At 45.7% G+C, this 27,985-nt stretch overlaps 1 protein-coding gene across 1 annotated transcript; it reads right to left on the bottom strand.

Moving 5' to 3' along the window:
• Positions 1 to 21: 21 nt before the first annotated feature.
• Positions 22 to 27,983, bottom strand: LOC123994376 (proline-rich transmembrane protein 4-like). Its single transcript, XM_046296887.1, has 2 exons — positions 27,063 to 27,983; positions 22 to 2,897 (listed from the first exon to the last, which is right to left on the bottom strand). The coding sequence occupies exons 1-2, from the start codon at positions 27,604 to 27,606 to the stop codon at positions 838 to 840; spliced, it is 2,604 nt and encodes an 867-aa protein (XP_046152843.1). The 5' UTR covers positions 27,607 to 27,983; the 3' UTR covers positions 22 to 837.
• Positions 27,984 to 27,985: the final 2 nt, after the last annotated feature.

Below are 27,985 nucleotides of genomic sequence, written 5' to 3'. Positions count from 1 at the left end.
AACATTAATAAAATATCAAGCGGCTCATATAAAATGTACTGTGTGTCAGTCCGAAGTTAAAACACAATAGTATCGGCGCTAATCCTACCAGTATAGTTCACTGCTGCTCCGCTACAATGTTGCCTTTAGTTCAAATCAAGCTTTCCTTTATTGGATGGATCTTAAAGCACATCTCTAACATGTCTATTCTTCATGTAGAGGCTCACAACACAATTATATTTTACTGAATTGAAACAACGTGGCATTGAATAACAATCTTACTCTATGAAAATGTAAAGTACATTTGTTTTATCAGTCCCGTGTAGCTCTCAGTTGGTAGAGCATGGTGCTGGCAACACCAGGGTTTGATGCCCACAGGGAACCAGTATGGAGAAGAAAAAGTATGAGAATGTATGCACTCACAATCTGGTTAAGAGTATGTTAAAATAAGATTTTCAGTAGTCGTTTAAGTGCTTATTTCAATCACAGTATGTATTGAAATAAGCATGTATTTTGCTTTCCTGTGCCCCTCTTGAAATGCACAGGAAAATGCAACTTTTATTAACGTATCAAACTTCATCATCCAATAGGAAATGTGAAAAAAATGTCACAAATTTCTCCTTGGCATGTGGCATTCTGTGGCACATAAAAGACTCCTTTCAACATTCACAAACATTCCCTCAGTTCATTTACTCAAACATTTGGCACTATTTTACCTTTCTTGACAATGAAGGCTAGCCTGATGAATCAAACCGCTTGTGGCTCCTTACAGATCGTGACACCATCTTGAATCCTTCTTCACAACACCTTATTTCAGTCCAGTCCTCATTTTTAGCCCTTGACTGTTGAGAGCTCTGCCTACAGGTCAATTGTCTCACTGCAGATGCTCATCGCATCAATCTGTCTGCAGACATTGATGAACTCCTCTTGTACGGACCGGTCCGCTTCAGACTCTAGGTCAAGACTCTCCTGTGAGGCTGACCCCAGTGTGCGATAGTGTCTCTGCATGTGTGAGCCCTGGTGGCTGGAGGCTGTAATGCGGCTTGAGCTGCCGCCTAGGGATGAGGGTTGGGCGTGTCCCTCTGGGCTGGAACAGAGTACCAGAAAGGACCCCCCTAATGAGGGTCTGTACAAGCAGCAGGAGGAGGAACTTCCCCTCCAGCGTTCTGGGGAAGAGGAGTTGGAGGACAGGGAGGGAGATGGTGGAGCACCCAGGATGGTGTTGCCTGCCATAGGTCGGTTTGGTAGATGGTTTGGGGGAGGAGGGGGCATCTCCACGCAGGAGGTCGTCCGGTACAGGCCTGGGTCAGCTGAGAGGGTCTCTCGAAGCACCTGGCCACCATTGGGCCGGGTGGACGTGGAGTAGGGGATGTTGAGTGACAGGTCACTGCAGCAAAAGGGTATGGACGATCTGAAGAGGCTTATGGGAAAGAGGTCCTCGCTGAAGAGCGCCTCATCAATACTACGGCGCAGGTTGATGGGCGATGGCGGCCGCAGGTCAGCCGTGGAGTCACTGGTGAAGGAGGAACCCCCGGACGCCTCTCCACCACACCTGTCCTCGGGCTTGCTGGAGCCAGGCAGATCCAAATTCAGGTCCAGGTCTCTGTAAGCCAAGGCCCGGTTGCTGTGGTACAGGAGGTCCAGGCCGTTCAAGCTGCTGCCTAGCCTTTCATCCATCAGCGTGTAGAGGGGCAGGCACTCTGTCTCCCCGTGCCCAATGTCACAGATGGCCAGCTTCTCCTGCTGGCTCAGGGTCCACTGGTAGGTTCCCGGCATAATGGGCGACTTAATCGCCAGCAGCTCCGTCCAGCAGCTTCCAGGCTGGGGAAGGTGGTCAGAGCAGTAGATTGGCTGGGCCACCACCAGGGCTAAGGTGAGACAAACTCCGGCCTCACAAACCCTGCAGCTGAGCTGGAAGGTCCACCAAGGCCAGGGGCGGAACACATCTGCTCCTCCGGCGAGCCCCAGAGAGTGGAGCATGGCGTACAGCTGCAGCCCGGCACATGCCAGGCAGAACAGAGCCGAAAGGCACACTGTCGCAGCCGCACGGTCCCAGTCCCTGCTCTCTGCGAATGGACAGCGGTTGTATCGCTCAGCTGGCGTGGGCGAGGTGTTATTCAGGTGGTAAATGTGCTTTGAATCCGCCCGTACGTAGCAGAAGAACACAAAATAGGCGACCGATAGAAAAGAAACCAGCGCCACAAACGTTCCCCTGGAGATGAGCGAGATGAAGAGGCAGAAGGGCGTCCTCCTCTGGTAGAGCCTCAGCAAGGCTACAGGACCAAAAGCTGCTGCGAAGTGCAGCAACACCAGACAGGCCAGGAAACAGGGTCTCTGGAAGGCTGAGTAGGATAGCTGCATTCTGGAGCGCATAGAGAGGAGCAGGAAGACCAGGCCGAAGGCTGCAGTCAGGCAGGGGAACGGAGCTTCGTAGAGCAGCAGGGAGGCCTCGGTGGAGGGCAGCCGGTCCTGGTGGCCGTAGGCATCGTAGAGGAGGGAGAAAGCCCTGGTACACCCTGCAGCCAGGAGGAAGACGCTGACCAGGCCGAAGTAGCCACAGCCGGAAGGGCAGCGCAGGGGCAGGCACAGCAGGTTGAGCGTCGAGGCCAGGGTCACCATGGCGAAGATGGAGCCCAGACCGTACACGTGTGCATCCCAGGCTAACCCCCAGGCGGCCATAGCGCTGTTCCAATCAGAGTGCAGGGATATGAACATGGGCCGGGACGGAATCAGGAAGGGGTTATTTGATTGGTTTGCGGAGGGGGTGTTGGCGGTGGGGAGCACGTCAGAGGTGGTAAGCGGCGCCCAGGTGTCGGAGATATTGCAGATTCCCGAACGTTCCTGATTGCAGTCTGGGAGGTAGGTGGCTTCACTACCCATTGGGTCAGATAGCCAGTCTTCAGCATCAGGAAGTTTACCTGAAAAAAACATTGAGAAAATATAGAATTTCGATTCCATAAAAAGTTGATCGCTTCCTAAAAAGCAATTTGTCATGAGGTTTGACATGTGAAATCCACCTGTGTTCATCTGACCGTCCCAAATATAGATCAATGCCATATGCAGCAGCGTCTATACAGCACAATGCTGCACAGCCACATCGTCCTCAGGATGCTGTTTTCTGATAACAGCATAGTAATACAATTTACCAGCAGAGGGCAACACCCAAGAGAGTCCATCCTAAACAGGCACACATGAGAATACACAACGTTTACTCAACATTCGAGCCTAGACACTAATGGGCTGAGGGCCAAGTCTGTGAAAGCATGTGGGTTGAGGGCCAAGTCTGTGAAAGCATGTGGGCTGAGGGCCAAGTCTGTGAAAGCATGTGGGCTGAGGGCCAAGTCTGTGAAAGCATGTGGGCTGAGGGCCAAGTCTGTGAAAGCATGTGGGCTGAGGGCCAAGTCTGTGAAAGCATGTGGGCTGAGGGCCAAGTCTGTGAAAGCATGTGGGCTAAGGCTGTAAGGAGGTAACCTCCAACTGGACTCGGCCTAGAAAGGGGGAAGAGAAAAGGGCAGATCAGTGGGGCCTGAAGACCACAGAGCTGGTTCCTTCGTTCTATGACATAAGCAGCCAGTGAACATCTGTTGTTTCCATACAAACATGGCTGACGATGATTGTATTATACATGTTATTTAGTGCACCGTGGGAGGAAATGGCTGTTTGTGGCTTGGTTTGGGACAGACTTGGAGTGTCCCTTATTAAATTGTACATGAGTGTATGTTAGAACTCTGGCTTGGCTGCAAGACTCATCTGCGCTGTTAAACGTATATGTTTATAAAGGCTACTGGTAAGATCAATGCATGGAAGATGACTTGGATGTGTGAACCTAGTAGTCATTACACACAAATGCATCACGGATGGGCACCAGCGCCAGTTTCCCTCGCACGGTTTTAGGCTCTTCCTTTTCAAAGCTTTACAGACTTCGGCAGCCAACATCTTACATGACGTCCATAATAGCCATTAGCCAAAGAATTATCCTCAATCAATGCCACTTCAGTAAAACAGATCAGCTAGGACATCAAACAGACCAGCGGGCACCCATTTATTTCCATGCTTCTCCTCACTCCTCCTATTGAAGACGTGAAAACACAAACAGGCCGAATTACATCTTGTATCCAGACACAGACACACAGCCTCATCAGTCATTCAAGCCCAGCCCTATCAGATATAATCTACAGGAGGTTGGTGGCACCTTAATGTGGGAGGACAGGCTCGTGGTAAAGGCTGGAGCAGAATCAATGGGATGGTATAATTCCGTTCGCTCCGTTCCAGACATTATTATGAGCCGTCCTCCCACCAGGCTCCTTATTGGGCTACAGAGACGGAGACAAATGAGCAGGATATCCTGGTATACAGCGAGGTACTAGCAGTTACAGAGCTGCTAGATGTAGAGTACCTTGTGACTCTGTGAAATGTCTGTCTGTGATAGTGGTGTGAAGTGGACTGTGGGTTGGATTTGAGTAAAATAAGGATGCTTTTGAATATTGAATAATGCAACCCAGGCATTTGTCAAATGGTCCCAAAATGTGGTCTGTATGGTACTAAAATGCAGTTTGGATGATAAACGAGAATAGATCATGTCTGATGGTACATTGATTGCATGTTGTTATGCAACCTCAATTTATGTACAAACTTCTGTACCACAAAACTAAGTAATGTATTTCTACATTTAAGTTGTCCCTTTTCTCTAGTGATATATGAGACCCTAGCTCCTCTGATTGTGTTGTATGGTAGCTGTCTGTTTCTCCACCCCGTCTCAGTCCCAGATCCATAATGAACTGTTTTGTTTGTGACGTCTCTTCTATACTGGTCCTGTTTCCTCCCTCGAAGACCATTCTTCTTTTTTTCTCTCTCTCTCTCTCTCTGACACACACGCTCTCTCTTCCTCTCATAACCTCTACTCCATCGTTGTGTGTCTCTCTTCCTCTCATAACCTCTACCCCATCGTTGTGTGTCTCTCTTCCTCTCATAACCTCTACCCCATCGTTGTCTCTCTCTTCCTCTCATAACCTCTACCCCATCGTTGTGTGTGTCTCTCTCTTCCTCTCATAACCTCTACCCCATCGTTGTGTGTGTCTCTCTCTTCCTCTCATAACCTCTACCCCATCGTTGTCTCTCTCTTCCTCTCATAACCTCTACCCCATCGTTGTGTGTGTCTCTCTCTTCCTCTCATAACCTCTACCCCATCGTTGTGTGTGTCTCTCTCTTCCTCTCATAACCTCTACCCCATCGTTGTGTGTCTCTCTTCCTCTCATAACCTCTACCCCATCGTTGTGTGTCTCTCTTCCTCTTATAACCTCTACCCCATCGTTGTGTCTCTCTCTTCCTCTCATAACCTCTACCCCATCGTTGTGTGTGTCTCTCTCTTCCTCTCATAACCTCTACCCCATCGTTGTGTGTCTCTCTTCCTCTTATAACCTCTACCCCATCGTTGTGTCTCTCTCTTCCTCTCATAACCTCTACCCCATCGTTGTGTGTGTCTCTCTCTTCCTCTCATAACCTCTACCCCATCGTTGTGTGTCTCTCTTCCTCTTATAACCTCTACCCCATCGTTGTGTCTCTCTCTTCCTCTCATAACCTCTACCCCATCGTTGTGTGTCTCTCTTCCTCTTATAACCTCTACCCCATCGTTGTGTCTCTCTCTTCCTCTCATAACCTCTACCCCATCGTTGTGTGTCTCTCTTCCTCTTATAACCTCTACCCCATAGTTGTCTCTCTCTTCCTCTCATAACCTCTACTCCATCGTTGTGTGTCTCTCTCTTCCTCTCATAACCTCTACCCCATCGTTGTGTCTCTCTCTTCCTCTCATAACCTCTACTCCATCGTTGTGTGTCTCTCTCTTCCTCTCATAACCTCTACCCCATCGTTGTGTGTGTCTCTCTCTTCCTCTCATAACCTCTACTCCATCGTTGTGTGTCTCTCTCTTCCTCTCATAACCTCTACCCCATCGTTGTGTCTCTCTCTTCCTCTCATAACCTCTACTCCATCGTTGTGTGTCTCTCTCTTCCTCTCATAACCTCTACCCCATCGTTGTGTGTGTCTCTCTCTTCCTCTCATAACCTCTACTCCATCGTTGTGTGTGTCTCTCTCTTCCTCTCATAACCTCTACTCCATCGTTGTGTGTGTCTCTCTCTTCCTCTCATAACCTCTATCCCATCGTTGTGTCTCTCTCTTCCTCTCATAACCTCTACTCCATCGTTGTGTGTGTCTCTCTCTTCCTCTCATAACCTCTACCCCATCGTTGTGTGTCTCTCTCTTCCTCTCATAACCTCTACCCCATCGTTGTCTCTCTCTCCCTCTCATAACCTCTACCCCATCGTTGTGTGTGTCTCTCTCTTCCTCTCATAACCTCTACCCCATCGTTGTGTGTGTCTCTCTCTTCCTCTCATAACCTCTACCCCATCGTTGTGTGTGTCTCTCTCTTCCTCTCATAACCTCTACCCCATCGTTGTGTGTGTCTCTCTCTTCCTCTCATAACCTCTACCCCATCGTTGTGTGTGTCTCTCTCTTCCTCTCATAACCTCTACCCCATCGTTGTGTCTCTCTCTTCCTCTCATAACCTCTACCCCATCGTTGTGTGTGTCTCTCTCTTCCTCTCATAACCTCTACCCCATCGTTGTGTGTGTCTCTCTCTTCCTCTCATAACCTCTACCCCATCGTTGTCTCTCTCTTCCTCTTATAACCTCTACCCCATCGTTGTGTGTCTCTCTCTTCCTCTCATAACCTCTACCCCATCGTTGTGTGTGTCTCTCTCTTCCTCTCATAACCTCTACCCCATCGTTGTGTCTCTCTCTTCCTCTCATAACCTCTACCCCATCGTTGTGTGTGTCTCTCTCTTCCTCTCATAACCTCTACCCCATCGTTGTGTGTGTCTCTCTCTTCCTCTCATAACCTCTACCCCATCGTTGTGTGTGTCTCTCTCTTCCTCTTATAACCTCTACCCCATCGTTGTGTGTCTCTCTCTTCCTCTCATAACCTCTACCCCATCGTTGTGTGTGTCTCTCTCTTCCTCTCATAACCTCTACCCCATCGTTGTGTGTCTCTCTCTTCCTCTTAACCTCTACCCCATCGTTGTGTGTCTCTCTTCCTCCCGCATGGCCCCTTCTCTCTCTCTCCCTGTCTAAATAGACTGCCTGGCAAACCCTGGCTCAATTGAGCTCTAATGTGAACAGCTTTGGGTAAGGTGTGCATACATGTGGCCCTGCAACCATATTGAGGATGCTGAAACACAAAACCCTTTTTCTCTCAGTTTAATGCAAGAGTGCTTCCTGTTAACATGGTGTGTTGTAGAAAGGTTGTCATTAAGACTGTATTCTCCACCTCCCATCAGCCTCGCTGGTCCCTCTCATTCACCGACCAAAGAAACCTCTCCACTCTAATCAGGAAGCCCAAACCACAACACGGACTCCTGAACGTTTCTATCAAAGCCTGACTCGTGTGGCTGATCCTTTTAAAGAGGGTCTTCAACATAAACCTCAGCGCTGTCCTGCAGAGTACTGATTGTCTTCTTTTGGCACTCGGTTAGTCTTCATTCCGTGCTCAGCCACCGATTCCCGAGATTCGGTGTGAGTTGATGACGAACCCGTCAAGATCTGGGAAACCTGAGTGAGCGATCTGTCTCGCGGCACGATGTCACCATTTTTATTTTACCTCTGTCAGACGGTTACGAGACGGGCGACCGTGGCTTTAATCATGGCGCTAATGCAGTGAAATACTGACGGCCAATGTTTTAAGAGGCTTTGTTTTTCCCTGATGCAGGGTTTTTTAATTAGGCCCGCTGAATCTTTAATGGACAGAAACGAAACGTGGTTATTAAAGAGGTTCCTCCGTGCATCGTTCCATGATGTTTCTCTCTCTCTAGTCCCCTGTAGGATATAGTATACCCTAGCACAACATGGCTATTGATACATTCCCTTTAAGTTTCGCACATTTAATGAGTGTCCATTCAGCTGAATATATAGCAGACTGCAGTTACAACAGTCTTGTATTCGTCTAAAATCCACTGAGGTGAATCAACACACCAACACCTCTGACATAGTTTATTACTCAACTAATCTGGAGGGTGAAATGAACAATAAATTGTATTTGTTCTGACAGGGTTAGAATTACACTGGTAGCCAGGGGTTCTGGGCACTGCCCCTCCCCAAAAGCAATAACATGGCACCCCCATAGAATATTAGTGTTGGTTCAGCCCACTATTTTCCAGCCACCTGTATGAGTCAGTAACTCATTGGAACCATCAATGATGATGACACCTACAGATAGTGGTTAAATTGTAATCATGTTGCTTATCTGTCACTAAAAGATTCCTTTTGAAGATGGCTATTACTACAGGAGAGACGAGAAGCAGTGTCGTAACAATAATGATGTAATATTGTCATACTAGACACCCTGCCTGCACAGTGTGGCAGATGTGGGCGGGGTTTAACACAAACGGGAAGCGCCAGGCGAGGCAACTGCCACAGATAAGGGTGGTCATGTTGTGGCAGGCCAGTCGCTTGTTCCGCCCGTTTGTTTACTTTCCTGGGCGATGCCCTAGCTGCCCCGCGGGCACAGTGGAAAACGTGACTAGGGTTTCTGGACTAGAGCCAAGGGTTCCTGCCTGTCTCGCTCGGGTCAAATAATCGCCCATCGGAGCGTCCAGCCAGTCCGCCGTCCTGGATACCCTACGCCCTTGTTGGAATGTGGCCGTGCGACGGGGACAGCAAAGTCCGGTCCGTTCCATCGCGTGTTGCTGCCTAGTTATAGTCTACATTCCACTTGTGACGAACCCCTCAGGTTTACAGTCAGTCACATGTATGGATGTCATGTCACTGCCCGGATTCAATGCCAACAGCCTATGTATGTATATATGTAGACACCATAATCAAAAACAAGCTACTTTACAATAGCTTGGGCAGAGATTTTTTGTAGAGGGTTAGAAAATAGAGAAAAAGTAAATTCCAACTCATCAGGTGCAGGACAGAAGAACGTATTCAAGAAAAAGATGACCCGACGATGATCCAACTCGGATCAAAGTGTTGTCTTTTTTTGTGCGTCTGTTTAAATCGCCATTGAAACACACCAGAGTTGCGAACATACTGTAAGGTTCCCATAGTTCAACAGAAGTTGAGCGATTAGTATCTGACTTACATCAGACAAATTTTTACTATTTTAATGTTTCCATGGTGATGTATGTCTCCTAACTCAGCAGTTATGCCTTAAATGCATCTGTTTTTATCTCAATATCAAATCATTTCTGGGCAACAATTAAGTACTTTATTGTTATTTTTTTCCAATTAAAATGGTAAAAATAAAAATAAACAAATTGCTTCTTAGTGTAACGGTTTTCTTCCGCTGAGGGAGAGGAGGACCAAAATGCAGCGTGGTTAGAGTTCAACATGTTTAATCAAGACCATACACGAGAACACTACAAAATAATAAATGTGAAAACCGAAACAGTCCTATCTAGTGCAATGACAGAAGACAACCCAACATAAAACAGGCTACCTAAATATGGTTCCCAATCAGAGACAATGACTAACACCTGCCTCTGCTTGAGAACCATATCAGGCCAAACATATAAACAGACAAACTAGACATACAACATAGAATGCCCACTCAGTTCACGTCCTGACCAACACTAAAACAAAGAAAACACAAAAGAATTATGGTCAGAACGTGACACTTAGCAAAGACACATTTCTCAAGCAAGAATTTTGCTTGGACTATGGTAGTGGTCTGAGTGAGGGGCCTAAGCTTTATGGGAGGGATATGGAACCTCAAAACTAGCTGTTATTGGCAGAGAGGTTTAAAACTCTCTTTGTTATTGGTCTATGGGCGGCAGGTAGCCTCAAGGTTAATGTTGGGCCAGTAACCGAAAGGTCGCTGGTTCGAGTACCAGAGCCTACAAGGAGAAAAGTCTGTCGCTGTGCCCTTGATACTTAACTCTAATTGCTTCAGGGGCATTGTACGTGACCCTGGCCATGACCCCACTCTCTGTGGGTGTCTCAGGGAGAGTTGGGATATGCAAGAAACACATTCCCATTATACACCTGTGTGTAACAGGACAAATATAAGCACCCCCAAATTATTATTAAATATTGCCTGTCGCCAGACAGTCCAAAATCCATCCCACCTGAACAGGCAGAAATCACATCCGGTCTTGTCAAACAGCTCTTACGTTATTACGGCATTATCAGCATTTTCACAATTTCACACTAAATACAGGTAACTACCAAAATAAATGAACCACCAACATAAAGTGTCATAATAGGGTGTTGGGCACCTGAACCTGAACACCTTCAATGTGCCTTGGCAAGTTGGCGTAGATTCTACAAGTGTCTGGAACTCTATAGGAGAAAATTCCCAGGAGAAATTCCATCATTTGGTGTTTTGTTGATGGTGGTGGAAAACACTGTCTCAGGGGGCGCTCCAGAATCTCCAATACGTGTTCCAGTCATTGGTTGAGATCTGGTGACTAAGACAGCCATGGCGTATGGTTTACATCGTTTTCATGCTCATTAAACCATTCAGTGACCACTCGTGCCCTGTGGATGGGGGCTCCACTCACATCAGGATAGACATGATTCACCATAGGTTGAAGGTGATCACTCAGAATGGCTGTGTATTAATTGACATTTACCTTGCCCTCTAAGGGATCGAGTGGACCTAAACCATGCTAGGAAAATGCACCCCACAGTGCCACCAGAACCTTCATTTACTCAAGGGTTTCCATTATTTTGGCAGTTACCTGTATATATAAAACACAGGTAAATCACGTTTTTGACAGCACTGGGCCTTTAATACTCTTAATATGCCCCCCTTTTATTGATTTTCATCACATCAACTGATAGGTAAATTAGAACATCAGTGGTCATGAAGGAAATAGGAGGAAAGGACCCAGTTAAAGACTATTTGTTCCAGGATCCCAGTGTAAACCTTGACACCTGACTGCAGAACTCAACTCCCACTGACATCCTCCCCTCCATCTTTCTAATTGGTCTCCTGTTGTCCCTGCGTCAGGAAAATCCAAGGCTTCATTTAGCTTTCATCTGTTTTCCTTCACTTTCAATTTCACTGTCCTCAGAAAGGCAATTCAGCCGGAACGAGTGTCGGAGGAGCTGTCATGCACATTGAAGAGGAGTGGCAAAAAAGTGGAAGGATCTGATATTTTTTACATCAACAGATCCTGGCAAAAAGGAACATGTGGAAGGATCTGATATGATCCCAAAACTCCTTTACATCAACAGACCCTGGCCTGCTACAGTCCTACATAGGAACATGTTATACACACAGAGATCTGATATGATCCCAAAACTCCTTTACATCAACAGACCCTGGCCTGCTACATAGCATATACAGTCCCCAAAACTACATCAACAGACCCTGGCCTGCTAAGTCCTACATAGGAACATGTTATACACACAGAGATCTGATATGATCCCAAAACTCCTTTACATCAACAGACCCTGGCCTGCTACAGTCCTATCAACAGACCCTGATCCCAAAACTCCTTTACATCAACAGACCCTGGCCTGCTACAGTCCTACATAGGAACATGTTATGGACTGGTTTGATATTTGATTTGCATGACAAGGAGGCAGCAGATTCTCTCTCTCACACACACAAGCCTCTGTGGTGTCACGTCATCTGCAGTAGCACATTTAACTAGTCTATTTTTACTATTTGGCTGAATAGGTCTGCTATTTCTGGGCAGTAATGTGGGTTACATCTGCAGCGGAGAAGTGGGTTTCAAATGAACCTCTTAATTATCACATGATTAATGAATCTTTACTGACCATCCACCAGATGTTACTACTTCCTCTCTACCTGAGATGTTCTTCTGAAAACGGTTTCTACTAATCAAACGAAGAGAGGGAGAGAGGTCCTTAGCTTGACTCCGGCTGGTAAATGTTCAACAACACGGTTCCAACCAACAGTCACCTCCCTTTGGAGGCAATTAGAGACTGTAGGAAGGGCTGAGGGAAATGTTTCTGCCTGGCTGCTGTGACTCTCAGACAGATTGTAACAGTAATAGGCTGCTTTGCTCTTCAAACTGACAGTGTGTTGAGCTAGATTGGGGAAGTAAGTAAGCGAGGAGTGATTGGAGGGCTTGTGATATAGTGTGTTCAAGTGTGTGTGTGTTTCTAAGGGTGTGTGCGTGTGTATCTTTGTGTGTCCAGTATCTTATTTGTGTTTGTGTAATGTTAAGTGCGATCCAGTTACCTGTAATCAGTGGCTTTGACTTTGCTAAGGCAGCAGCTACTCTTCCTGGGGTTTATTATGGATCCCCATTAGTTCCTGCTAAGACAGCAGCTACTCTTCCTGGGGTTTATTATGGATCCCCATTAGTTCCTGCTAAGGCAGCAGCTACTCTTCCTGGGGTTTATTATGGATCCCCATTAGTTCCTGCTAAGGCAGCAGCTACTCTTCCTGGGGTTTATTATGGATCCCCATTAGTTCCTGCTAAGACAACAGCTACTCTTCCTGGGGTTTATTATGGATCCCCATTAGTTCCTGCTAAGGCAGCAGCTACTCTTCCTGGGGTTTATTATGGATCCCCATTAGTTCCTGCTAAGACAACAGCTACTCTTCCTGGGGTTTATTATGGACTCTTCCTGGGGTTTATTATGGATCCCCATTAGTTCCTGCTAAGGCAGCAGCTACTCTTCCTGGGGTTTATTATGGATCCCCATTAGTTCCTGCTAAGGCAGCAGCTACTCTTCCTGGGGTTTATTATGGATCCCCATTAGTTCCTGCTAAGGCAGCAGCTACTCTTCCTGGGGTTTATTATGGATCCCCATTAGTTCCTGCTAAGGCAGCAGCTACTCTTCCTGGGGTTTATTATGGATCCCCATTAGTTCCTGCTAAGGCAGCAGCTACTCTTCCTGGGGTTTATTATGGATCCCCATTAGTTCCTGCTAAGACAACAGCTACTCTTCCTGGGGTTTATTATGGATCCCCATTAGTTCCTGCTAAGGCAGCAGCTACTCTTCCTGGGGTTTATTATGGATCCCCATTAGTTCCTGCTAAGGCAGCAGCTACTCTTCCTGGGGTTTATTATGGATCCCCATTAGTTCCTGCTAAGGCAGCAGCTACTCTTCCTGGGGTTTATTATGGATCCCCATTAGTTCCTGCTAAGGCAGCAGCTACTCTTCCTTGGGTCCAGCAAAATGAAGGCAGTTATACCATTTTTAAAACATTACAATACATTCATAGCAGATTTCACAACACACTACTCCACTACCACGTATGTACAACACAAAATCCATGTGTACGTGAGCGTATGTTACCGTGTCTGTATGCATGTGTCTGTGCCTATGCTTGTGTTGCTTCACAGTCCCCGCTGTTCCATAAGGTGTCTTTTTATCTGTTTAAACAAAAATGTATGACTCTACTGCTGCTTTAGTTACCTGATGTGGAAAAGAGTTCCATGTAGTCATGGCTCCATGTAATACTGTGCGCCTCCCATAGTCTGTTCTGGACTTGGGGACTGTAAAGAGACCTGTGGTGTCATGTCTTGTGCATAGATGTCTGAGCTGTGTGCTAGTCGTTTGAACAGACAGCTCTGTGTTTTCAACATGTCAATACATCTAACAAAGTAGTGATAAAGTCTGTCCTCCACTTTGAGCCATGAGAGATGGACATGCATATCATTAATGTTTGCTCTCTGTGTACATCCAAGGGCCAGCCGTGCTGCCCTGTTCTGAGGGCCAGCCGTGCTGCCCTGTTCTGAGGGCCAGCCGTGCTGCCCTGTTCTGAGGGCCAGCCGTGCTGCCCTGTTCTGAGGGCCAGCCGTGCTGCCCTGTTCTGAGGGCCATCCGTGCTGCCCTGTTCTGAGGGCCATCCGTGCTGCCCTGTTCTGAGGGCCATCCGTGCTGCCCTGTTCCAATTGTAATTTTCCAAAGTCCCTCTTTGTGGCACCTGACCACACGACTGAACAGTAGTCCAGGTCGACCAAACTAGGGCCTGTAGGACCTGCCTTGTTGATCGTGTTGTTAAGAAAGTAGAGCAGCGCTTTATAACGGCCAGACTTCTCCCCATCTTAGCTACTGCTGTATCAATCTGTTTTGACCATGATAGTTTACAATCCAGAGTTACTCCAAGCAGTTTAGTCACCTCAACTTGCTCAATTTCCACATGATTTATTACAAGATTTAGTTGAGGTTTAGGGTTTAGTGAATGATTTGTCCCGAATACAATGCTTTTAGTTTTTGAAATGTAAAGGACTAACTCATTCCTGTGGTGTCCTCGGTACAGGATCCACCCCATCTTCATCCCCATCGTGCCACTCCTCATCAGGAACCACTGAGGAGATAGAGTTACGCAATTCAACCTCCGAGACAATAAAAACAACATACTGTAGAGTAAAGTACTGCACATGACTTGAATCACGACCGCTCTGAGATCGTTAGAGCAACACAGATTACGGGAATACTCTGTAATCTCCAGGTCACTGAGAGAAAATGGCACAGTTCATTCCTGAACTGGCGTGTCTTGGAAGGCAGTTGAGAGATGGGGATGGCAGAAGGCAGTTGAGAGATGGGGATGGCAGAAGGCAGTTGAGAGATGGGGATGGCAGAAGGCAGTTGAGAGATGGGGATGGCAGAAGGCAGTTGAGAGATGGGGATGGCAGAAGGCAGTTGAGAGATGGGGATGGCAGAAGGCAGTTGAGAGATGGGGATGGCAGAAGGCAGTTGAGAGATGGGGATGGCAGAATGGGAGGAAGGTTTCATAACCCAGATATGTCAAATGCATCCTTCTCTCATCCGTTTAGCCGTAGCCAGCCATCCGTGGTCCAGTAGTCGGGCCTGTGTAGTCTAATCAGATTGACTTCTTCCTCTGTGTGTGTGTGTGTGTGTGTGTGTGTGTGTGTGCGTGTGTGTGTGTGTGTGTGGATATGCATCCTGTCCTGACATCAATGTCTCTGCCACATCATCCATCTTACAGATGTAACAAGGGAAAAACAACGGCAAACAATTTCCATTTATCTCAAGTCAAAGCACTGAACAGACTGAACAGAACAGACTCCCTTATTCTAAAGCCATCTCTCTCATTCTCACCAATGCGCTCGCTCCCTCCCTCTCTCCTCTCTCTTCTCTCCTCTCGATGCATCTTAAGCACTGATCTAGTATCAGCGTACCACAACCCAAACTCTTAATTCTTAATCCATCGCCAGTCCTCGATTCTAAACCTCTTGGGCTAAAGGCCCATTCCCTGACAGACTGGGTTCTAACGCAGGGCCCACCCATTCCCTGACAGACTGGGTTCTAACGCAGGGCCCACCCATTCCCTGACAGACTTGAGTCCAAAGCAGAGCCCAGCCATTCCCTGACAGACTGGAGTCTAAAGCAGAGCCTACCCATTCCCTGACAGACTGGGTTGTAACGCAGGGCCCACCCATTCCCTGACAGACTGGGGTCTAAAGCAGAGACCACCCATTCCCTGACAGACTGGGGTCTAAAGCAGAGCCCACCCATTCCCTGACAGACTGGGGTCTAAAGCAGAGACCACCCATTCCCTGACAGACTGGAGTCTAAAGCAGAGACCACCCATTCCCTGACAGACTGGGGTCTAAAGCAGAGCCCACCCATTCCCTGACAGACTGGAGTCTAAAGCAGAGCCCACCCATTCCCTGACAGACTGGGGTCTAAAGCAGAGACCACCCATTCCCTGATAGACAGGTCTAAAGCAGAGCCCACCCATTCCCTGATAGACAGGTCTAAAGCAGAGCCCACCCATTCCCTGATAGACAGGTCTAAAGCAGGGCCCACCCATTCCCTGATAGACTGGTCTAAAGCAGAGCCCACCCATTCCCTGATAGACTGGGGTCTAAAGCAGAGCCCACCCATTCCCTGACAGACTGGAGTCTAAAGCAGAGCCCACCCATTCCCTGACAGACTGGAGTCTAAAGCAGGGCCCACCCATTCCCTGACAGACTGGAGTCTAAAGCAGAGCCCACCCATTCCCTGACAGACTGGGGTCTAAAGCAGAGCCCACCCATTCCCTGACAGACTGGGGTCTAAAGCAGAGCCCACCCATTCCCTGATAGACAGGTCTAAAGCAGAGCCCACCCATTCCCTGACAGACTGGGTTCTAAAGCAGAGCCCACCCATTCCCTGACAGACTGGGTTCTAAAGCAGAGCCCACCCATTCCCTGACAGACTGGGGTCTAAAGCAGAGCCCACCCATTCCCTGACAGACTGGGTTCTAAAGCAGAGCCCACCCATTCCCTGACAGACTGGGGTCTAAAGCAGAGCCCACCCATTCCCTGACAGCCTGGGGTCTAAAGCAGAGCCCACCCATTCCCTGACAGACTGGGGTCTAAAGCAGAGCCCACCCATTCCCTGACAGACTGGAGTCTAAAGCAGAGCCCACCCATTCCCTGACAGACTGGAGTCTAAAGCAGAGCCCACCCATTCCCTGACAGACTGGAGTCTAAAGCAGAGACCACCCATTCCCTGACAGACTGGGGTCTAAAGCAGAGCCCACCCATTCCCTGACAGACTGGGGTCTAAAGCAGAGCCTACCCATTCCCTGACAGACTGGAGTCTAAAGCAGAGCCCACCCATTCCCTGACAGACTGGAGTCTAAAGCAGAGCCCACCCATTCCCTGACAGACTGGAGTCTAAAGCAGAGACCACCCATTCCCTGACAGACTGGGGTCTAAAGCAGGGCCCACCCATTCCCTGATAGACTGGGGTCTAAAGCAGAGCCCACCCATTCCCTGACAGACTGGGGTCTAAAGCAGAGCCCACCCATTCCCTGACAGACTGGGGTCTAAAGCAGAGCCCACCCATTCCCTGACAGACTGGGGTCTAAAGCAGAGCCCACCCATTCCCTGACAGACTGGGGTCTAAAGCAGAGCCTACCCATTCCCTGACAGACTGGGGTCTAAAGCAGAGCCCACCCATTCCCTGACAGACAGGTCTAAAGCAGAGCCCACCCATTCCCTGACAGACTGGGGTCTAAAGCAGAGCCCACCCATTCCCTGACAGACTGGGGTCTAAAGCAGAGCCCACCCATTCCCTGACAGACTGGGGTCTAAAGCAGAGCCCACCCATTCCCTGACAGACTGGGGTCTAAAGCAGAGCCTACCCATTCCCTGACAGACTGGGGTCTAAAGCAGAGCCCACCCATTCCCTGACAGACTGGGGTCTAAAGCAGAGCCCACCCATTCCCTGACAGACTGGGGTCTAAAGCAGAGCCCACCCATTCCCTGACAGACTGGAGTCTAAAGCAGAGCCCACCCATTCCCTGACAGACTGGGGTCTAAAGCAGAGCCCACCCATTCCCTGACAGACTGGGGTCTAAAGCAGAGACCACCCATTCCCTGACAGACTGGGGTCTAAAGCAGAGACCACCCATTCCCTGACAGACTGGGGTCTAAAGCAGAGCCCACCCATTCCCTGACAGACTGGGGTCTAAAGCAGAGACCACCCATTCCCTGACAGACTGGGGTCTAAAGCAGAGCCCACCCATTCCCTGACAGACTGGGCTCTATAGCAGGGCCCACCCATTCCCTGACAGACTGGGGTCTAAAGCAGGGCCCACCCATTCCCTGACAGACTGGGGTCTAAAGCAGAGCCCACGCATTCCCTGACAGACTGGGGTCTAAAGCAGGGCCCACCCATTCCCTGACAGACTGGGGTCTAAAGCAGAGCCCACCCATTCCCTGACAGACTGGGGTCTAAAGCAGAGCCCACCCATTCCCTGACAGACTGGGGTCTAAAGCAGGGCCCACCCATTCCCTGACAGACTGGGGTCTAAAGCAGAGACCACCCATTCCCTGACAGACTGGGGTCTAAAGCAGGGCCCACCCATTCCCTGACAGACTGGGGTCTAAAGCAGGGCCCACCCATTCCCTGACAGACTGGGGTCTGCACAAAGCGAGAGGGGGACAGTTAATGAGGGGCTGGTACTCCCACTACACACAAGTAAGTGCACATCCTTAGGTTTGGCATAGGTCTGTGCTGTGAGTCCACTAACTGAACAGTGGACCAGGAGTATCCTACTTGCTACTGTGATTCCTGAAATGCAGAGCCAGTTGGTGGAGTATTTTTCAAATCCAAATTTATACTTTTGTTATTTTGTTTTCTAGCTCAGCTGATTAGTTAGCTCTGTCTGATTAGCCACCAAATTATGATATTGTTAGCTAGCCACTTAATATAACTTGTTTTCTAGCTAAGTTAAGTTAGCTAAGTTAGCAATGCTGTGAATACAACTTTCATCTGCTGCCGACATCAGGATAGTAGAGCACTATACTAGAGCACTATACTAGAACACTACACTAGAACACTATACTAGAGCACTATACTAGAGCACTATACTAGAACACTACACTAGAGCACTAGCTCCAAAAGAGGTTATAGCTTTGACTGCATGTGAATTCAGAGCCATTCAGTGACTAGTTACACAACAAACATCATTTTACCAGGTTCCTGTGAAGCACTTGTAATTAAAGTCCACCACAACATACTGTACCCAAGAGCTTCCTGATGGGGAAGTGTGTGTTTCATTTCATTTTGTATTAGAAACAAGGCGTGAGATCATTGTGATGGGATTTATCCAGTGGTTGATCAGGCAGTATAATTCTGCTCTCACTTCTGCCAGCATGCACATCTCCATCACTGTCACACACACACACACACACACACACACACACACACACACACACACACACACACACACACACACACACACACACACACACACACACACACACACACACACACACACACACACACACACACACACACACACACACACACACACACACACACACACACACACACACACACACACACACACACACATATGGAGCTTAGAGTGATGAGAAATAGAAGCCGGTAGGATAGGAGGGTGAAGAGAGACAGACAGTCATATTAGTTTTCATTAAAACTGGATATAGCTACAATACCTCATCCTCCAATTTCCTGCCCTTCCCACTCTTGCTCAATGCAATCAGAATATTGCATCACTGTGCACAGGCTTATTGGGTTAGTTTTGTAGACTTCATACTAATGGGAATACGTTGCATTCTCTAAATGTATATTTCAATGAGTATTAGTAGTAACCTTGGGTGATGAAATGTGTGTGTGTGTTTGCCTGATCAACAGTCTACTCCCTGAATTTACATTTTGGACCAAACAAACACATGAGCCTAGCGATGCACAGGATGGCAACGGCTAATCAGGGTTACCGTGGTAACACAGTGGTGGCATGTTAGCCGACGATGTCGGGTCTAACGCTAGGTTCAAGTAATTTCCCCCGAGCTGCTGTGCTTCAATGTAGAAACACAAACAGGCTTACTGTCTCGCTCCACTATATAAAGCCTTGACGAAAATGTAACCTCCTGTTCCAAGTGCGTGAGGTCTGCAGCCTCTGCGTTAAAAGGACTAACATGTCAACTATAGAACAAAGCATGAGCTTTGGTTGCGAATGATATGAACTTTGAACTCTTATTCACTAAGGAAGTGACATATCCTAGCCTTTGAGTGAGCAACATCAGCTGCAAACGCGGGCTAGGAAAGAACAGACAGAGTATTCCATCTACCACACAACGACGTTACTACAACGTATCCAATTGACCACCAGAGACATTCTTCAAAGGACTCGGTTTGGCAACACGGCCTTCCACCAACCTACCGAAGCGCAGCTCAGAGTAAATATTTATTGCATTTGACTTTTCCAAATGGGTGGTAATTTAGAATGCATAAGATACTGTATTTACAATAGCACAGCTTCTCCCTGTGTCCCTCAGTCTTCCCGCTCTTTCACTCAAACCCAGCTCCTTTTCTTTTGTGTAACCAGCTGTCATATCTGTTCCGCCCGCTAGGGACGTTTTCCTTTATGACGTAATTTGTAATCAAGGTATGATTCATTCTTTGTATATGTAATTCTATGTGATTAGTTAGGTATTTAGTAAATAAATAATTAAACCCAATTTTGTATTGCTGATTTAACTTGTTAGCCAGGGTTCATGAAGATAACCAGGAAGTAACGATTAATATTGACTGCTATTGATGTAAAATATTACTAGGTCTTTCAGAGTTTATTCGGAAGATAACAGCTCTATACATATTATTTTGTGGTGCCCCGACTCTCTAGTTCATTACATTTAAATGATTAGCTCAATCAGGTAATATTAATTACAGAGAAAGAATTTTATAGAATAGCATGTCATATCACTTAATCCGGCATAGCCAAAGACACGACATTATCAATTGGGATACCAGGAAATTATGGAGAAAAAGGGGTAAAAAAAGTATAATAATTGATTGGTTCTGCTATAAATCCTACGGCTGTGTTGTATGGTATCTACAGTGCCACTGTATCATATGGAGTGTGTATTATTTAGTCTTGCCACCCCCCATTAGTGTTGATGATAATGGTAATGTAGGGACAGGTAAAGGTAAAGGGGTAATCTGTTTGGGGGGGAAATGAGTGGAGATGGGGATCTAAAGCATTGCCGCGATGGGTTTAAAGAGACTAATTTATCATCCCCCACACCTCCTCAGCCACAACCCTCCTTCTTCTCCTTTACTCAAGCCTTTCTTTACCCCCTCCTCCACTTCCCTCTTATCTCATTGACCTTGCTTTGCTCTCTGCAGCTGGAGTTTGTCTTTGAAAGGGATGAGATTGGCATAGTGTTACCGTACACACACACACAGACACGTCAAGGACGAAGGTGACACAACAAGCGTATTCTGAATCAATGGAAGCTCATTGGTTTTGGTTATGTTTTGCACGTCTTCAACATTGAAATGTATTATAGTACCGAGTGTCCTGCACTCTTTTCACATTTGAGTCTCCGCTGGGGGTGTTTGGCGACGTAGGAGCTTCACTTGTTTTGTCGCTGCAGGATTCTGCACAAGACAGATGCATAGATTGTATCTGCACTGGAACAGAAGGAAATAGCAGAGTTCTCTCCCTCCCCAGTTTTCATCCCTGCTTTGATAATCACCAGCATCATCCTTACAGAGACATTTTAGCCCTCCACAACCACCCCTACAGGAGGAGGGAGGGAGGGAGGGAGGGAGGGAGGGAGGGAGGGAGGGAGGGAGGGGGAGGGAGGGAGGGTAGACAGGGAGAGGGGGAGCCTAAATGACGAGGCGCATGTTCAGCATCCATGAACAGGGGATGTGGAGGAGAAAGGAGCGGATGGTCCCATAGGATTGGGGTTTGCTGTTGGAATACTGATACAGACCACAGAGTATTCCCTCCTACACTCTTAGAACAAAATAAGGTGCTATTTAAAACCTTTTTCGGCTGTCTTAATAGGATAACCCTTTGAGGAACCCTTTTTGGATCTAGGTAGAACCATTTTGGGTTCTATTTAGAACCCTTTCCACAGAGGATTCTACCTGAAACCAAAAATGGTTTTTCTCCTATGGGGACAGCCGAAGAACCTTTTTGTACTTTCCATCCAACCGGTTGACTTTATCTGCACACTGTCTGTCACACCGTGCAGAAACCGGGCCGGAGCACAACACAGTCATAATACAACACAACACAGTCATAATACAACACAACACAGTCATAATACAACACAACACAGTCATAATACAACACAACACAGTCAAACTACCTGCCCTCCAGGACACCTACACCACCCGATGTTACAGGAAGGCCATAAAGATCATCAAGGACATCAACCACCCGAGCCACTGCCTGTTCACCCCGCTATCATCCAGAAGGCGAGGTCAGTACAGGTGCACCAAAGCTGGGACCGAGAGACTGAAAAACAGCTTCTATCTCAAGACCATCAGACTGTTAAACAGCCACCACTAACATTGAGTGGCTGCTGCCAACACACTGTCATTGACACTGACCCAACTCCAGCCACTCTAATAATGGGAATTGATGGGAAATGATGTAAATATATCACTAGCCACTTTAAACAATGCTACCTTATATAATGTTACTTACCCTACATTATTCATCCCATATGCATACGTATATACTGTACTCTACATCATCGACTGCATCCTTATGTAATACATGTATCACTAGCCACTTTAACTATGCCACTTTGTTTACTTTGTCTACATACACATCACATATGTATATACTGTACTCGATACCATCTACTGTATGCTGCTCTGTACCATCACTCATTCATATATCCTTATGTACATATTCTTTATCCCCTTACACTGTGTATAAGACAGTAGTTTTGGAATTGTTAGTTAGGTTACTTGTTTGTTATTACTGCATTGTCGGAACTAGAAGCACAAGCATTTCGCTACACTCGCATTAACATCTGCTAACCATGTGTATGTGACAAATTAAATTAGATTTGATTTGATTTAATACAACATAACACAGTCATAATACAACATAACACAGTCATAATACAACACAACACAGTCATAATACAACACAACACAGTCATAATACAACACAACACAGTCATAATACAACACAACACAGTCATAATACAACACAACACACAACACAACACAGTCATAATACAACACAACACAGTCATAATACAACACAACACAGTCATAATACAACACAACACAACACAGTCATAATTCAACACAACAAATCACAGTCATAATACAACACAACACAACACAGTCATAATACAACAACACAGTCATAATACAACAACACAACACAGTCATAATACAACACAACACAGTCATAATACAACACAACACAGTCATAATACAACACAACACAACACAGTCATAATTCAACACAACACATCACAGTCATAATACAACACATCACAGTCATAATACAACACAACACTGTCATAATACAACACAACACAACACAGTCATAATACAATACAACACAGTCATAATACAACACAACACTGTCATAATACAACACAACACAACACAGTCATAATACAATACAACACAGTCATAATACAATACAACACAACACAGTCATAATACAACACAACACAGTCATAATACAACACAACACAGTCATAATACAACACAAATACAACACAACACATAATACAACACACAACACAGTCATAAATACAACACAATAATACAACACAACACAGTCATAATACAACACAACACAGTCATAATACAACACAACACAACACAGTCATAATTCAACACAACACAACACAGTCATAATACAACACATCACAGTCATAATACAAAACAACACTGTCATAATACAACACAACACAACACAGTCATAATACAATACAACACAGTCATAATACAACACATCACAGTCATAATACAACACAACACTGTCATAATACAACACAACACAACACAGTCATAATACAATACAACACAGTCATAATACAACACAACACTGTCATAATACAACACAACACAACACAGTCATAATACAATACAACACAGTCATAATACAACACAACACAACACAGTCATAATACAATACAACACAGTCATAATACAACACAACACTGTCATAATACAACACAACACAACACAGTCATAATACAATACAACACAGTCATAATACAACACATCACAGTCATAATACAACACATCACAGTCATAATACAAAACAACACTGTCATAATACAACACAACACAGTCATAATACAATACAACACAGTCATAATACAACACAACACAACACAGTCATAATACAATACAACACAGTCATAATACAAAACAACACTGTCATAATACAACACAACACAGTCATAATACAAAACAACACTGTCATAATACAACACAACACAGTCATAATACAACACAACACAACACAGTCATAATACATCACAACACAGTCATAATACAACACAACACAGTCATAATACAACAGAACACAGTCATAATACAACACAACACAGTCATAATACAACACAACACAGTCATAATACAACACAACACAGTCATAATACAACACAACACAGTCATAATACAACACAACACAGTCATAATACAACACAACACAGTCATAATACAACACTACACAACACAGTCATAATACAACACAACACAGTCATAATACAACACAACACAGTCATAATACAACACAACACAGTCATAATACAACACAACACAACACAGTCATAATACAACACAACACAGTCATAATACAAAACAACACAGTCATAATACAACACAACACAGCCATAATACAACACAACACAACACAGTCATAATACAACACAACACAGTCATAATACAAAACAACACAGTCATAATACAACACAACACAGTCATAATACAACACAACACAGTCATAATACAACACAACACAACACAGTCATAATACAACACAACACAACACAGTCATAATACAACACAACACAGTCATAATACAAAACAACACTGTCATAATACAACACAACACAGTCATAATACAAAACAACACTGTCATAATACAAACAACACAACACAACACAGTCATAATACAACACAACACAACACAACACAGTCATAATACAAACACAACACAGTCATAATACAACACAACACAGTCATAATACAACACAACACACAACACAACACAGTCATAATACAACACAACACTTTCATAATACAACATAACACAGTCATAATACAACACAACACACAACACAACACAGTCATAATACAACACAACACAGTCATAATACAACACAACACTTTCATAATACAACACAACACAGTCATAATACAACACAACACTTTCATAATACAACACAACACAGTCATAATACAACATAACACAGTCATAATACAACACAACACAACACAACACAGTCATAATACAACACAACACAGTCATAATACAACACAACACAGTCATAATACAACATAACACAGTCATAATACAACACAACACAGTCATAATACAACACAACACAGTCATAATACAACACAACACACAACACAACACAGTCATAATACAACACAACACTTTCATAATACAACACAACACAGTCATAATACAACACAACACAGTCATAATACAACACAACACTTTCATAATACAACACAACACAGTCATAATACAACACAACACAGTCATAATACAACATAACACAGTCATAATACAACACAACACAGTCATAATACAACACAACACACAACACAACACAGTCATAATACAACACAACACAGTCATAATACAACACAACACAGTCATAATACAACACAACACAGTCATAATACAACACAACACAGTCATAATACAACACAACACAGTCATAATACAACACAACACAGTCATAATACAACACAACACAACACAGTCATAATACAACACAACACAGTCATAATACAACACAACACACAACACACTATATTTCACACATAGGACACCTAGATATAACAAAACAATGCATCAGTGTACTGATTCAAAATTAGAACACATACAAATACTTAACAGACTGCGTACTACCACAGCTATCCCTAGACATAACGGACGAAACGAATGCTGCCAATGGGAATCTCCTCCAAAGTTGTGCTCATGCCCAGACACAACACAGTGTGCTGCGTTGCAGTAAACACAACAAAATAAACTATTCTTCTCACTATCGCTCATCCGTATATTCATCAAAGATAATCAGTCTCTCAGGATTGTTGCTGATATTTGCAGGCTAAGGTGCTTGATTTAGCTGCAGCAACTCTGACATTCTTCACATTCTGTCTAATTTATTGTGACACAGAGCTGAGGAGGGAAAATGTTTGTTGACGTGTCGGTTGATTGAACCATATTATGCAGTAAGTGTACGGGTGGTGATTGGTTGAAATTGTGTGCCTTCTTTTTGTACTGCGGCGATGGGTCAGTGTTATGCGATAATATTGCGATGATTCGACTGTTTTAATGCGAAAGGAGTGCAGTGATTGGGTCAAATTTGCAAGCCCTTGCATTATATGCAGAGAACTGTTGATTTTTCCAAAACATTTGCGATCGGGGAATCCTGGAGGGACCGACTGATGGCATGTCAAGTGGCAACATTAAAAGGCGTTACGGGGTTTATGCACCAACGATATGCTTATGCTCTCTATCATACGTAGTTGGCTTCCAGTAATGGTGTGCTGAGTGACAGAAATGTGTAATAATGATGATAATTGCATACATTCCAGTGCATAGATATATGCAATAGTAGGCCCCTGTACCATTCTCCTGTGACAATGCCTTCTGGTTGGCCATAATCGTCTCCTCATTGTATCACCTGACCTTTGACCCTCCTATGATTGATGCGCCTATACGGGGGGAGGGGCTTCCTGAGGTTTACTATGAATACAGACTCCAGACAGAGCCAGCGTCACTACAGTGGCGGTGGGGGTTGGCGCCGGGCTACGGGTACTCGCTCAATGTCATGTGAAAGTGATACTAACTACCCCCCCCCCCCACACACACTACAGTACCTCTCTCTCCTCCCCCACCCCTTCAGGCACAGTGGAGCGTTCCAATATCATCTGCTTATAAAAAATAAAACAACCACTGCATCATTTTTAGGGTCTGTTCTAAAGTGGTGGAATTGCGTCTTTCTTTCCTTCCGATCTTCCTTACCTTGGAGTGATCATGTATGATAGGGACATGATAGGGACATGATAGGGACATGATAGGGACATGATAGGGACATGATAGGAACATGATAGGAACATGATAGGGACATGATAGGGACATGATAGGGACATGATAGGGACATGATAGGGACATGATAGGGACATGATAGGGACATGATAGGAACATGATAGGGACATGATAGGGACATGATAGGGACATGATAGGAACATGATAGGGACATGATAGGGACATGATAGGGACATGATAGGGACATGATAGGGACATGATAGGAACATGATAGGGACATGATAGGAACATGATAGGGGACAGTGTGGTTCCCACTACTGTTCGTTCACCAAGTGATTATCTCAAGGAAGGAGAATAATAAAGATGCAATAGAGATGTAAGTATGTGAACTGGGACTTGGGCTATATTAGCTAGAGAGAGGTTTGTGGCGACTCATGGCTGTCATTTCAGAGATGCCATCCATCATTCACTTTCTTCAGCCTTTTTCTTCAACAGACTGAAGACCCCCATTTGGTTTGAATGATTGATCACATCCATTGATTGTTATTTGGCCTGCCCATCACTAATACTAAATCAATATGTCTGTTGATGTGTTGGAGACTTACCTCTGGGTGTTGGTGAGTTAACCCTTAGTGTTCTATCGTCTGTCCTGGTGGTGGTGTTTGCTCCCAGTCGTTCCTCCACAGGCCCTGCTTTGGCCTCGGAAACACCCAGGTCTGGTGAACTCTGACTGGGCTGAGTTTCGGTGACCGGGGCCTCTTTTGTTCCAATAGTGCTTACGGTCGAGGCCAGACGTCTTGTGGTGACCCTGGTCTGTGGGGACGTGGGTGGGGTGCCAGAGTCAAAGGGTTGTTTGGTCAGTGTGGTTTCTACCTGTGTTGGGTTGACGGTGATCCTTGGTGGAGTTGTGACCAGGGTTGTGGGGACTGTAGTTTGTGGGGACGTTAGGTGTGGGACAGAGGCTGTGAGAGGGTCACTCTGGGGAACTAGTTCATCTTGGATCTTCGTTTCCTTGGGGAAAGACTTAGTGGTGACACTCCAACTGTGCTTTGGCATTTGGGCCGTTTCTGCCGTTTGGTGTGTTATTGTCTGTGGCAGTATGTTTGTGCTGGTGAGACTATCGGAGGATATATCAACCCCCTGTGACATATAAATAGAGGATATGGAATCTAAGACAGCGGTTATAGAATCTAAGATATCTTGGGTGTTTGGTTGTGTGTTCTTGTTAGGAGTGACAGTCTGTGGGTTTGTTACTGTTCTTATCTCAGTGGAGCTCGGGTGACCTTCAGTCCAAGAGGTGATGGTGGAGGACTGAGAGCTTTTATTAATACTCTCCTCCACAGACCCTGTATGTCCCGGTGAATTCTCAGGCTCCGTTCGTCCCTCTGTTGGTCCCTCTGTTGGTCCCTCTGTTGGTCTCTCTGTTGGTCCCTCTGTTGGTCCCTCTGTTGGTCCCTCTGTTGGTCCCTCTGTTGGTCCCTCTGTTGGTCCCTCTGTTGTTCTCTCTGTTGGTCCCTCTGTTGGTCCC

The sequence above is a fragment of the Oncorhynchus gorbuscha genome, linkage group LG14, assembly GCF_021184085.1.
Source record: "Oncorhynchus gorbuscha isolate QuinsamMale2020 ecotype Even-year linkage group LG14, OgorEven_v1.0, whole genome shotgun sequence".
In the NCBI taxonomy this organism is placed as follows: Eukaryota; Metazoa; Chordata; class Actinopteri; order Salmoniformes; family Salmonidae; genus Oncorhynchus; species Oncorhynchus gorbuscha.
Note: the sequence above shows the minus strand (reverse complement) of the source record. Positions and strands in the feature narration are given on the sequence as shown.

Excerpts from the sequence above, each read along its gene's own strand:
- LOC123994376 (XM_046296887.1), bottom strand. The coding sequence starts at position 27,606 with ATGTCACAGGGGGTTGATATATCCTCCGATAGTCTCACCAGCACAAAC. Across the intron at positions 2,898-27,062 it reads TAACTCACCAACACCCAGAG|GTAAACTTCCTGATGCTGAA; the intron begins GTAAGTCTCCAA and ends TGTTTTTTTCAG.